Below are 13,755 nucleotides of genomic sequence, written 5' to 3'. Positions count from 1 at the left end.
TTCCCTTCTCCATCACCACCTCGACCCCAATGAGGCGGCTCTGCTACAGTGCACAGCTTGCAGACCAGCAACCCTCGCAAAAATCAGGCTCAGGGTGTCTCAGGATTAATTAAATACTAGAATTAATTCATTAAAACTCAGGATTAAGATAACTAATTAGCAGCAGAACTGGCAGATCCATTCTGGCAGGGGTGGCTGCGTGGAATTAAATATCCCTGCCCCAGCCCTGGCTCCGTTGCAGCAGGCAATGGGTGCCCACGGGGCCAGCAGCGGAGGCTGGAGGTGGAACACCCCAGGGAATTGCTCTGCTGTTTTCTCTCTTTTCCGCTGATTTCACACTGCATGGATTACGAAAACCACCTACAGGATTTAGTCTGAAAATGAATGGAAATTTCGCCTCCGAAGTGAATACTAATTACGCTAATAACTATTAATTAGCGCTGTAATTAATATTATATATAATGCATTGCTAGCTAATCCCCTACAAATGCACCGAGGTGTAACGGAGCACGCCGTGACGTCCTGCCCACAGACAAAACATTAATCCATGGACTGACCACAGCCAGTACCACCGAGGGGACCCCACTGCTGTGACCGTACCTGGTAGCCCTGGGAGTTGTTCTGCATCCCAAAGAGAGGCACGCCGGGGTCCGCACACGTTGTGAGGCTTGGGTCTAAAAGAAAAGAACAGGGATTGTTTTAAAGGAGCTCTTGTGAAAGCCACGCTGGAGCTCTGCCTTCCCCTGCTCTCCATCCCGTGCCTTTGCAACGCGAACGAAATATTTTGCTACGGAAGGAATACACGGCAACAGGGAAAAATACACGGATATTTTTGTTCCTTAAATCCCTGACGGTTGCAACACAACCTAACCAGAGGCACTCTATCACCCAGGAGAAAATGTAAGAACATAAATCTTGTCTCAGCAACGTTTCCCTTCTCTTCCCCTGTTCTATACTCCACGAGCAAAGCGGCTGGCTCCCGGCGCCGTGCCCTCCTTTCCTGCTGGCCATCCCCTGCTCCGAGGGAGCGATGGCCCTGTCCTCCCCTGCACCCTGGGTCAGTGCATTCATCCCTCCAGGCAGGGCTCAGCCATCCCTTGCACGCTCACCTTGGCACCTGGCTAGTTTGTGGTGATAGATGGGGGCTGGAAATTTTAATGCATCTCAGATACATAATCTCTCTTTATGCCTCATTTGGTCTCAATCTATCAGAAGATGAATACACACAATTCAGCAGGAATACTCGCTGCTACTCTTTTAGCATTTATCTCTCCTTTTTTTTCCCAGTGTGTCGACAGTAGCAGGACATCAATGGGATCGAGGTGGAGATGTATTACTTTTTTATCAGCATCCCAAACAGAGCAAAGGAAACTGGAGTTTCGGGGTGAAAGGCAGCTGGGCAGCAGCTCCTGCTCCTTGGGATCACAAGACTGAGCTACGCTGCAATGCCCACCTGCAGGGATGCTCCAGTACCCCGGTGAGGGGATAACTCTGTTAGCAGAGACCTGGAGCACCGTGGAATCTCATTCAGATGCGATTCTGGGCTGGATTCCCAGCCTTTTTAATTCAACACACTTGATATTGCTATGAGAAGGACCTTAATTCTCCCCCCACTTCCCTGCTCTGACCAACCCCTCTCTATGCTTAGTCAAAAAACTCCAATTAACAGGATTGGGCAAGGCAAGAAATAAACTCCCTAAGAAAAGTCTCCACAACCCAACAAACACAGTGGGAGCAGAAGTGGCCTGTCGTTTCTTGCTGCAGCTGTAGGGAAATGGAGCATGACTTTGGTACCTAACAGCCTGGTCATTTATTTTTATGCCTTTATTCCTTATGGTCTAACTAATCGGCCTCTTCACACTGAAGCATTATGCACACCCTGCTGTTCTCCCTGGTCCTTGAAGCTGTGGCGAGTCACAAAACAAGAGGTACAAAACTTAGCCCATCTGGGGCTGCAGCACACGAACTAATTCATTTTCCATCATTCAAATTTGCTGAGTTTTTGCCATTCGTTACTGATGCAGTTTTCATAGAAGCCCCCAGATAAGTCACAGTGTTTAAAACAAATAAAGAGCTCCATCGTCTGGATGAGGTAGAAGGTGATGGATGGCACAGGGTAGAGGGCAGAGCCTCGGTCTCTTGGCTGCATCTGGGGGTCTGGCAGCGCTGACCATCTAATGTGTCTCAAAACTGGATGAGATCTGGCTAAACAGAGCACTTTGGGCTTGGCTGCCTGTGTTGGAAGCTGACGTTTCAGGTCAGGGTTTTGTAGACACGTCTTTCCCTTCCCGTGGTTTGTTTTAGAGAGACAAATTCGAGGTACATTTCACTAGCAGCACAGCGAGCTGTTTGCTGTGTTTGAACACTGCAGTTTCACACATGGCTCGGGAGGGCTGGGTGCCACGTATGTACGGCAGGATCCCTGATTAGGGATTGCAAGGAGGTGAGGAAACATTAGAGAGAAACCCAATACTAGCATCTAAAACCAAAATTTACAACAGCAGGCAACTGTCTATGTGAGAAGCTGCTGGTGGCATCAGCAGGAAACTAAAAGACTTTGACACTCAGGTCACAAATATTTTTACATAAATGTAACTTGCGACACATTTAACATGTAGTTAACAAGCCAGAATGATTGAGAACAGTGGAGAACAGGCTGAGCTCTGTTTCTGCCCCAGCTGGGGGCAGACAACGTGGTGAGGATGGTGTTCTGGCAGGCAGCTAAGGCACACAGCACAGAGCCCGTGCAGCTCAGCACCACGGGAGCTCCGGAACTCAAGACTGGAGCCAGAGTTTTAAATTGGTGGAGAATGCTGTGACTAATTATGATTATACACATCCCTTAGGTCTCCGAGGGTTCTGGAAGCCCCAGAAAATAGTCACATGAAGAATGTTTGGAGGTTTCAACCTGAATCCCAGCCTTACAGCTCAGCAAAGCAATTTGTAGGATTTTGTTCTCTGTATACATCACCTTCACATTACAGGAGCTGCTATTCTGCCATTCTGGGTATAATTCAGACACAACAGAGAACATAAGAGCTCTCACGTGCACCATTTGGGCAGAACTGGGGTTTGCTGCAGTTTCTGTGAACAGAACAGCCACACTCAACGGTGACCTACGGCTGATTTCGTGGCTGTGTTGCATTTTCAGCCGCATTACCGATAATGATATCGTGCGTCTCCACAGATCGATGTGTTGGGCTGGGGGCCCCTAAGGGAGCCTGGAAGCAGCACGGAGACCACAGAGCACAGGACTGCAAAGCCAATACCCTAGATGTCGGCAGGGGAGTAGCAGCATTAGCACAATGCAGAGGACGAGTGCAGGTGCAGCGCTGCGCTGATGCACAGCCACTGTCTCCAGCTCCACAAGTTAACTTGGAGACCCCAAAGCACCAGCCTTTGGGGTCTCTGCCTGCTGCTTCCCTCTGCAGGCTCTCCCACAGCCCTCACACCCCAAGGCCCAAGTTGCTAACATGAATCTGGAAGCTGTGCGGAGGAACTCTTTCCTTCCTCCCTCCTGCCCACCTCCAGCAGCAGGGGCAGGAAGGATGGGGCCAGGCACCGAGTCTAAGCAGCAAACTTCAAGACAAGGAGGTGGGTTGTTTACCACCAGCTAGTACGGTCAGCACAAAACAAAACCATCATCTCCATACAAAAGGAAAACGCTCTAATTTTCAGGGAAACAAAATGCTAATTTCTGCAAACCCAGAAAGGGAAAGAACAATAAAACCCCACGCTTTTCTACAAAGAAAAATGCAAAACGACAACTCTGCTTGAGGCTGCAAGACAGAGGAGCCTCCCCTTACCTATGCAGCTGGGCTGGGTCCCGCTCCACGTCCCGTCGGACTGGCAGAACCTCCGGGCTGATCCCACCAGCACCAGGGGGGCCAAGCAGGAGAAGGAGACGAACGAGCGGTACGTGAAGCCTCTGTCCTCCCTCCTGCCTTGAGCGGGTATCCCAGGATCACCGCAGAACACAGCTGCAGCAGGCAGAGACCAGGAGATTGCAGTGAGCCTCCTCAGGAGCAGGCAATGTTAATAAGCTAAAGATGGGTCTATTGATGGCCCAGACCTTACTACTCACTGCCATCAAACTCGGTGATTGACTAGGGAATTACTAGTGGCAGGAGGCGTTGCTGGCTACTTTCCTTGTAATTTTCTTTTTTTTTTTTTTTTCCAACTGCTGTTAATTAACTTCCACCTTCTTCCCATCTTTTTTTTTTTTTTTTTTTTTTTTTTTTTTACCTTAGCAGCATGCTTAGTTATAAAATGCATCTCTAATTGCACGATGTCAAATTGCTGTGCGGTTCCATGTCACACAGAAAGCCCACTAATTATACAAGATCCAGGGAAAGGTGCAAGGAACACAGTGAGGGCTTTGTATGATTTAATATGAAAATGGCTATTGTGCAGCTGCCAGCCATTCAGCCAGGAAAAGAAACTCAAATCTGCCTTTATCATTATGAGACACTTAACTAATTTTTTGCATTAGCTATTTTATCAAGCACATGGGTTTCCAACCAGCCAAAGCTCTGCCTTCACAAAACGTTGCTAACTTCTGCTGCAACACCGCAGTGCCCTTTGCCAAGGGTTGGCAACGTTTCAGGAGCCCTGGCTTCAGAAAACTCAGTCTCTAAGGAGACACGCAGACAAGCAGACGGAGTTTTAAAGATGCCTCACAGACAGGAACGTGTGAGGGGTTCAAACCCATTGCAGACCGGACCTCACACCTACATTAAAAGGGGCTGAGTGATTGTGTCCAGATATTTAACTTCATGCATGCTGAAAATGGCCCCTCTGTGACACTGCCAGGCTGGTCAAAGTTGTCACTAAAAGCAGTTGTATGGAGACCAGAGATGTTGGAGAAAGGGCATCAAATGCCTGGGCTTTAAGCCCAGCCCTCCTCCCAGCTCATACACGAAGACACAGAGCTGTACTCACGGAAACACTGGGGAATTTCCCCGCTCCACGTCCCGTTCCCCTCGCAGGTGAGCACAGCAGGCAGGGAGAGCTGGTACCCTTCCAGGCAGGCGTAGCTCACGCTGGAGCCCCAGCTGAAATCCGAGCCCACAACTTTGCCATTGGGGATGTCTTGCGGGGATTTACAGATGATAGCTGAATGAAAAACAAAGGCATAATCGGTTCTCTCAACTTCTCAGCATAGTTATTTTCATGAACAAGCAAATTCGTGTCGGATCAAAGTTATATGCTGCTCTCAAAGAGCATCTCCTGGGACTGGTCTAGTAGGGAGGGGGTTACAAACTTTTCCAGCTGTGTATGCTGTTGTAAACCCTAGGATTTTACTTTGAAGTTTGGAGTTAGCCAAATCCCAAATCTTGAAGTAAGAGTTCTGAGTCTGCGTTCACTTCCAAGTGAAGGTAAGAATCCAGCCTGACTTAGTGTGAAAACTCATCTAAGACTCCCTGAAAGATTCATGGATTTTGGAAAACCTGGCTGAATCTCAGATTAGCAGCTGAATCAATAACCAGCCTGTATTTCGTTCACTCTAGGGTGTTTTAATATGACATTTTTGCAGTGCTTTGATTTTCAGCTCAGGGGAGCATTGGGAAAGATGCTAAGCTCATGCAAATCAACCTGGCCTCCAAATGAGGCTCTGGCCACATTCTATATTATTCCTGCAACATTAGCTCAGTGGTGAGAATGAAAGAGGAGTGTAAGAATTGCTCTTTACAGCCTCTGAAGGAACTGGAGTATATTTGGAAGTTTCTACGTGGTCTGCATTTCTATCAGAATCATGACAGGTAAATTTTCCAGATTGCAAAAGAAGTATACAGCTGCTGCTACAAGCCTTATCTACTCTTGGTGGGGGAGTAAAACACTGGCAGAAGAGATCCAGCCTGTCCTGCAACTGTTCTATTATTTCCCTTTCCTATCTCTGAACTAGAGAGGCAATCTCAGAATGGAGAAATAATGAAAGGAGTTGGAAGAAACATTTTTCAGACTTCAAGATGATGGCAAAAGTGTGTGCCTGCAAAACAGAATGCTTCATTCAAGTTTGATCTGTGTTTTTGTGACGAGTAAGTCACTTAGCTCTCCGTGCTTAACTTTTCTTCTTCTACCCTAGGAATAATGGCAATTCCCTCCTCCCCAGGGCATGATGTGATGACTGATAGACCTAAAGATAGCCAGGTGTTGAGTAATTTGAATAAGTGCTATAAACACAGGGGACAGACTGAATGATAGGACCAAGAAACCCCTAGGTGGGCTCCAGGCACTATGCAGTAGTTAGTGCCTAATACCTCATGTCCCAGGCTAAACAAACTTGGTGGCCCATAAAACTTAAAACCTCCCATATTTATTCTTACCCTTGCAGGTAGGTTTGGAGCCATTCCAGGTCCGGTCTTTCGTGCATGTTAGAGAGGATGCCCTGTCTGACTCCATCATGTAGCCAGGCGTGCACTGGAACACCACCGTTTTATTGTAGGTAAAATCCCCACCCAGCCTAATGCCGTTGGCTGGGACACCGGGGTCACCGCAGTTGATCACTGCCAAAGAAAAAGAAAGAGGTGCTTGTGGCTCACCGTCCCTCGTCTCATACTTCTGGAGCTGTGATCCTAGAAACCTGGTGGTCCTGAACACTCTCCAGAGCAGAATGTAGCCCACTAGTCACAGAGAAGGGAGCTTTTGCAGCACGGAGGAGTTGGAGAGCTGTGCTAGCTAGCTGGGGCAGGCTGGGCTGTAACACGTGGGGGAAACTTTGCTTCTACTCAGTGGAGCGAGGAGTGATGTTAATGGCACATTAAGGCCTTGCAAGAATAAATATTAGCACACGTTAAACATCAAATAAAACCTGGGTCAGATCTGGGCTAGCTCCTCAGCCTAGTTACTGGCTCTTATGCAAAACCACATCTGCTGTCAGCTGTGCTCCTGCTGGAGGCTGGAGAGAGGCACAGAGAGACCCAGCGCCTTCACCGAGGGCCTCTGGGCACAGGCTCTGCCCCCACATGTGGTGGCTCCCGGTGGCAGGACCGCTCACGTTCCGGAGAGCCCCCCCGAGAGCCCCTCCAGAACACTTGACATCTACTCATGGAAGTTATTACGGAGCTCCCTTCACCCAGCTGGAAAAAGACAAACCCAGAGCAAGAGTTTTCCATTAGGCAGTCACAGAGCTTGCAGCCGCAGTGACTGGTGCTGGCAGCAGGCAGTTCAGCTGAATTTCTCAGCACAGAGCACTCGTGTGCGCATCCACAGCCGGCCTTCAACACGCTGACAATCTGCCCGCAGAGCCTGGCCAGCACAATTCAGAGCTCTTCGTGCAGGAACCCATCCCAGCACCCACCTGTACACTCTGGAGTGGTCCCAGTCCACGTCCCGTTCACGGTGCAGTGCCTGCTCAGCACCCCTGTGGAGTAGTAGCCTTCCCGGCACTGGTAGATAATGGAGCTGGAGAAGACCAAGCCGTCGTTAAATATAACCTTCGCGTTGCTGGGGGTCCCAGGGTTTCCACAGGATATAACTAAAAAGCAAAACGGCCAGGTTAAAAAAGCAATCCCTGCAAACGAAAAACAAGGCTGTTATCCTGCAGCTGACTGTTTGACACAGAAGGCAGATTAGCTGCAAAGCCACCGGATCAAATTGGACAGAGCAGGCTATTCCGTGGGCAGCCAGCCACATCGGTCCCACAGCATCACCGCCACCGGGTACCCCCCGAGCAATGGGTCCTGCAGCATCCCTGCAGGCAGTCGGTCCTGAAGCACCTGGACCCCTCTCCTGCTGGGTGGATCCCACAGTTCAGAACCACAGCCAGGCCTCCTGGCTGCTCCTCCAGGCTGCAGGAAGAACTTTTTTTGTTGTCTGCTTGATGTGGAGGTCTTCTTCTAGCCGAGAGCTTTGCAGAGTTCAGAGGAAGGAAAGCAGCGAGGGAGCCTGCTGCCCTCCCCCTGCAGCACCACCACTGCCTGGTTATCTCCAGGTAGGCCTTCGGAGGAGGGAGAACGTTGTGGGAAGACAATTACAGGTTTGTCAGCGCCCCAATTTTTTGTCTAATGCACCACAGCAGTAAAAGGGCGTTGGAGTGGATGGTGATGCATGAAGCCCTGTCAGCACAAAATAAGCACCTGCAGTAATTGCACCCAGCCCTCATTTACTCTGAAATTACAAGACATAAAAGAAAATCATAGGAATCAAGGAAAGGCTTAAGCTACCTGGATCTTTGACAAGGAAATCCCTTGCTCCTTCCCCTCCCTGGCAATGTGCCATGGTCTCTGCAAGAGCATCAATTTGGGCACACACGAGGTGAGCCCCCCCTGGCACGTGCACCCAACACGCCACTGCCAGCCCTTCTCCAGTGGGAAACACAACTTTGGGCCACAGCAGGAAAGCAGCGAGCAGAAGCCACCAAGGCAAGGAGAGAAGTCTCCCTCTTCCTTGTCGCTTAGTTTGCTGACAGCCTGTTAACATATGAGCTTGTTGGAGGCATATCTGTCTAACAGGAGGAAACTAATAACCATTCTGGACTGTGCGCACAGAAACTCTGCATGGCACCAACGCCATCCGAGGTGCTCTCTCGTTACGGATTTCTCATGCAGCCAGTGTCTCCGCGTCTCATTTCCAAGAGATGCTGGGATAAAAGTCAGATTCTATCAACCCAGAAAAAGCTTGAAATTACTGTTTCACTACTGGTCCATACATCAGCTGTTCTCTCCTGTCCAGCCTCCTCCACAGATGCCTGTGGCCAAACATGCACAGATGACCCCAAAATATTACTTCTGTGACTAAAAGGAGACTTATGGAAATTGGTTAATCTCAGTGTACATCAGCTGCAGCCTCCGTGGTGCAGATATAAAAGAAGCTGTAAATGTAAGGATGAAAAGCCTTAAACTTAAAATCATAAATTATATATATGTAGGATCCAATCACTCAAGTGAGCAGTAAGTGGGTAAATAATTCCCTGCGGCTTCAGTTGGAGATGAAAAATGAATGAGACCCCAAAAGAAAACTGTTTTTGCACTGTTTTTAACAGAGTATAAATCGTAAATACCCTGGAAGTCCCATAGTCATATCCACTCACGTCTCCTGAAGAATCTCAAACCCAATTATCTTTAAGTCAAAATTCAAGAGAATAAGCTGAAAATCAGCTGCAATGGGGATTTCTTGCAGTTGCTGCTTCTTTACCGGGGAAATATTCCAGGAAACGACACTAACTTGAAATGACTGATATGACAAGGAAGGTTTGACTTTCAGCTGCTGCAAGGAGCGCAGGAGGCGCCGGCAGCCACTCGTCTCACCCGAGTCTCAGTTTCTGCCACGCTCCAGAAGTTATGACAGACAAGCCCAGAAGCCCAGACCCTGTGTGCTGAGACCCGAGCAGCACACATCTCCCTGCAGAAGATCCAGGAGCCCTGGTTATCAGTCGGCTCCCACCACACAAAGCATCTCTACCGAGCAAAACTTCTGCTGGGCTGCAGAGCACCACAGGGTGCACGCACAGCACCAACCATGAGCACTGCTGAAAGGTCTCCGTGCTGCTATGGAAACATTTCAGACATCTCTGGGATTTGTGGGTTATTACAGAGCTCCCCACCTTGGGGTTTCTGGGTTTGTTTCTTTATCAAAAGTAAATTTTGTTCCTGTAGTTATTTCTGTGAAGTTCTTTTTAGCAAACACCACTGAAAGGCTTGCTAAAAGCCATCAGCATCTCTGCCAAAGACAAGGAGAGTGCCCTGCGCCACAAGGAAGATGAGACAGAGCATCACAATCAGCAAAAGCCGTCTGGTGAGTGCTCTAAAAACAAATGCTTTGAGCTGGTGGTGAGATTTGTCTGTGAAATCAGCCAGGAGCCAGAAGGCAGCCAGAGAAACAACCCCCAGAGAACCAACAGCCATGCAACACAGTCAGTCCCAGCACACTGGCAGAGGGATGAGCCTGGCTGGGCACCCTGGCAAAGCGCATGGCACAGAGGTCCCAACTTCTGCCACTGCCAGGGATCAGAAACTCTTCCCTGTGGCAGGAAAAAAAAATGGGGATCAGTTCCAGGATAAAGTTCCAGGATGAAGGCAAGTTCCTCGCCTTCACCAGTGCCAGGAGAAGGGCACCCTCCTGCAAGGAGCAGCGAGCCCTGCTGCTCACAACCTGCAGCGAGGAAAAGCTGAGGGCTGGTGACTTCTCACAGAGCACAAGTGCACATCTGACTGTGCTCGAGGTGGCATGTGAATACAGTGTCCTTTGCGCGTCCCCCACTGCCCTAATCTTTATAACCGTCGATCCTTCTTTTGGGCTTTGCTGCCACCTGACCGACCGGCTGAAACACTCCCCTAATGATGTCTGACACATCAGGCAAAACCTCCTGCTGGAATAAGACACAGCTGAGAGCCTAGGAGTCTCACAGCCTTTGCTCCAGGGCTGGTAATTTCCATGCTGTTTAATTTAACCAGTAACCCACATTCCACCTAACTATGCAGAGAGAGAAAGGAAAAAGCAGCCTGAACCCAAATCCCAGTTCTGCCACTTCACATGTCCTCCTTAGTCAGACTGGGATAAGACAAAACTCAGTTCCTTCCCCCTGCATTATCACATTAAATAAACACATTTCTGTCTACTGAAACTGCCAAAGAGCAGCCAGGGCCTCATCTCATTTTGGATGCAGTTTTAATTCAACTGGTGAAACAATAAACATTATAAAAGCAAATTTCTGCTCGGCTTCTGAGTGGAGGAGGGAGCATGCAGCAGAGTACGACTGGTGAACCCCCTCCTGCACCATTCCGTGAGCACAAATGGGGCATCAGGAAGGAGGAGAAAGAAGGAAAAACACATCTAAAATGTCATTTACATCTTAAAAACTTGCTGGAAATTGATGTTAAACGAGGTCTGCCATTTTTAGAAAGCTAGGGAAGCTGCTCTTACCGGGGACAACAAAGCTGGAGCAATGTAAAACAGGCTGAAGCAGGAGTCCCAGGAGGAGTCTCTCCAATTAATTTCATTTCAAATAATTTGTACATTTTGGAGAAATCAGTTGTGGCTTCTTCCTGCCTCCCTGCTCCTTTGGTTTTTATGGAAATATTCTAGCTGGTAAAAGGTAGCAGGACTGAAAGCTGATGAGTTTGAAGGTCATCCTTTGTGAAGCCCAGCACTCTCATACACTTACATCCCCTCCATGGACCAGCTGGCTGTACTGGTCCTGACGCAGGAAGCCACTGCCAGTCCAACAATCAGCTCCTTGACTTCAAAGACAAGCGCAGGCTTTGTAATTGAACCTATTACGGCAGCTTGCTCTCTCTGAAATGGAAATAACAGCTCCTCTCCTCTTCCTTCTACTTACGTGGTAGGATTTGCACGGTGTCTGCACGCTTGTGTTCATCTGCAGTGGGCCCACACCTCCTGCTGAATGGACCGAGACCCTCTGCGCTCATTTTGCAGCTTATCTGGAGAGCAATTTGCATTGAATTCCCTGGGCAGGTGAGCGCTGGTGACCTGTGAAGCCCCATCAGGCTTGATTTTGCTCAATTTGGTGGCTGAGAGCTGCGAACAAGTGGCTGAGTCACAGCTAATGCCCCGCTGAGGTGCCGAGTGGCTGCGCTGCCACGCTGGAGCTTTTCCACGTCAGCAGAGATGCCTGCTCCTTCCAAGCACCTGCCTGGGCACTCAGCCCTCATTTTCACTTGCTCAAAATTAATCTCTCCCCTCCGTCTCCTATAGCTACCTGTTCCATAAACTTGGATATAACACTCCAAAGTGCAGCCATAAGAACACCTCGTAGCGCGTGCAACTTGCCGTGCATACAAATGACAGAGACATAGCTCACTGCTCATCACTGTAAATTACTTTCCTATATTGGCCAGTCAGCACTTAACATTAAATGACTACATTATAGGCCTAATGTTATTATTATTCATAAAGTATGAAAAAATCTGCCAGGGATCCTTATTTTGGTGCCTCTGGAACCCGATGGGTTATTTATCCTGAGATTAATGAACAGAGCTACTGAAAGGAGAAAAAAAAAAAAAAAAAAAAAAAACAGAATGAAAAAAAACACCAAGACCTGAGTGTATTAATAACATGATTCAATGTCTTTTCAATCAAGAGCTCCATCAATTTGGAATAAATTTCCAATTCATTTGCAAACTGTCTCTGAGCTTTTGGCTTTCAAATCAGCTGGAGAGAAGCACTTGCCCAGGTCTCCTTGCATTTGGTATCCTGCCTCATTTTGGCTTTTGTTCTTTCCCCAATTGATTTTTAAACACTTTTATAAAACAGTAGCAGTAAGCAGCACAGCTCAGAGAATCTGGCTGGGGGTTTATTACATTGGATTATGGGGTCTCACTTGATTCCTTCAAATAGGAAAATAAGGGGTTTGGGTTTTTTTAAATACAAAAATATGCTTACTGGATTATAATTTGCATTTTGCATTTGTGCTTAATGTAAATGACTCTTGCATGTGCCAGTGCCAGCTTTAACAGCGGTTTGAGTCTATTCACATTACTCATTCTGATGCATTTCTTTGATAAAGCAACAATTAATCAGTGGTACCGGACCTGCAGATCTGCAGCCAAAATGGACCACCTAGTTGGGTGTGGGATGCAGAACGAGAAATTCACCCCGTGATTCTTGCAGTGAGCGATGCTCTCAGGAGGACGACAAAGTGAGGACCAGTGCCCAAGGGCTCTAACTGCTCTGTACCTCAGTCCTGATATTGGCAAGAACCTGAATGGCCTCGTAACCAAACCAAGGGGCTGGGCTGGCCAGGCAGCCGACCCTGAGGCAGTATTGGTGTGGCACAGGAGGTGTGGGGTTGCAGAAGTACCTTCGCATTCGGGCTGTGTGCCGCTCCAGGAGCCGTTGGCTTGGCAGGTCCTCTCGGATGAACCCCGGAGCGTGTACCCGGGCTCGCAGCTGAAGCGGACCATGCTGTCTACATCAAACTTATCTCCCAGCCCAATGCCATGAGACGGGATCCCAGGGTCACCGCACACGCCCTGGCTGCCTCCTGTTAAGAAGAGAGCACAATATCATCAGGTAAGTGAGCCCTGGGGCTTGGCCCTTCTCCCCACTGCACAGCACACTTTCAGAGGACAAGCACAGAGATCTGGATCGTGTGGCTGACTCAGTTTAAGTCTCTGACTGTCTTTCAGCAGAGAGAGAAAGTTCCCCATGAAATGTCCCCCGACTTCGGGAGCACATTGTTTTTAAGCTGGTTGCAAAATATGGCCCTAATTCCTGAATCTCAAGATGGAGTCCTCACCAGCTGCAGCTGCTTTCCGTGGCAGCTGCTCCAGCAGACAGCAGCTTGGTTGCCAGCATCAGTCATGTGGATGGTTTCCCTCCAAGCAGAAATTACAACATGCTCCAAGCCACCTCAGCAAGCCCTACTGTATTTGCAGAACAAGAAGCTGTTGGGTTTGGAGCACGGAGGCGATAGGGATCCAGCTGAGAACCATCCGCTTGTACAAGTTGTGAACACTTTGTGCTGCTGGCTCTAAGTTAGGGGGACAGGAGGAAGGGAGCAGCTGCAGCAGATGCCTCGTGGGGGTTCGCTGAAGCAGGCTGGAGAAATGCCCACCTCTTTACTGCCTGATGCAGGCTCACACCATGTATGCCTGTTCTTGGCTTTCTCTGCTAATGATCTGTGTAAACACATCCACCCCCAAGCCAGGAAAGACTACTCCACTCCTGCAGCTAGCAATGAAGCTCCCAGTTCCCGAGCCTTCTGTGCTTTGCTGCAGGTACAACCTTTGCAGTGTTACGTGCAATGTAAAATATAATGAACATATTCATCACCTGGAAAAAACGCTTGCTTTT

At 48.7% G+C, this 13,755-nt stretch overlaps 1 protein-coding gene across 2 annotated transcripts in view; it reads right to left on the bottom strand.

Annotated features, from left to right (window-relative positions):
* Positions 1-13,755, bottom strand: part of CSMD2 (CUB and Sushi multiple domains 2) — a 285,673-nt gene that overhangs the window by 9,569 nt on the left and 262,349 nt on the right. For both annotated transcript variants that reach the window (XM_032202121.1, XM_032202122.1), the window contains 6 exons: positions 12,761-12,943; positions 7,301-7,477; positions 6,327-6,506; positions 4,942-5,115; positions 3,807-3,980; positions 601-674 (listed from right to left, as the gene is read on the bottom strand). In XM_032202121.1, the coding sequence (XP_032058012.1) occupies positions 601-674; positions 3,807-3,980; positions 4,942-5,115; positions 6,327-6,506; positions 7,301-7,477; positions 12,761-12,943 (962 nt within the window). The remainder of the gene's footprint in view (positions 1-600; positions 675-3,806; positions 3,981-4,941; positions 5,116-6,326; positions 6,507-7,300; positions 7,478-12,760; positions 12,944-13,755) is intronic.

This window comes from Aythya fuligula, chromosome 23, assembly GCF_009819795.1.
Source record: "Aythya fuligula isolate bAytFul2 chromosome 23, bAytFul2.pri, whole genome shotgun sequence".
Taxonomy (NCBI): domain Eukaryota; kingdom Metazoa; phylum Chordata; class Aves; order Anseriformes; family Anatidae; genus Aythya; species Aythya fuligula.
This window is presented reverse-complemented; position numbering and strand designations above follow the sequence as displayed.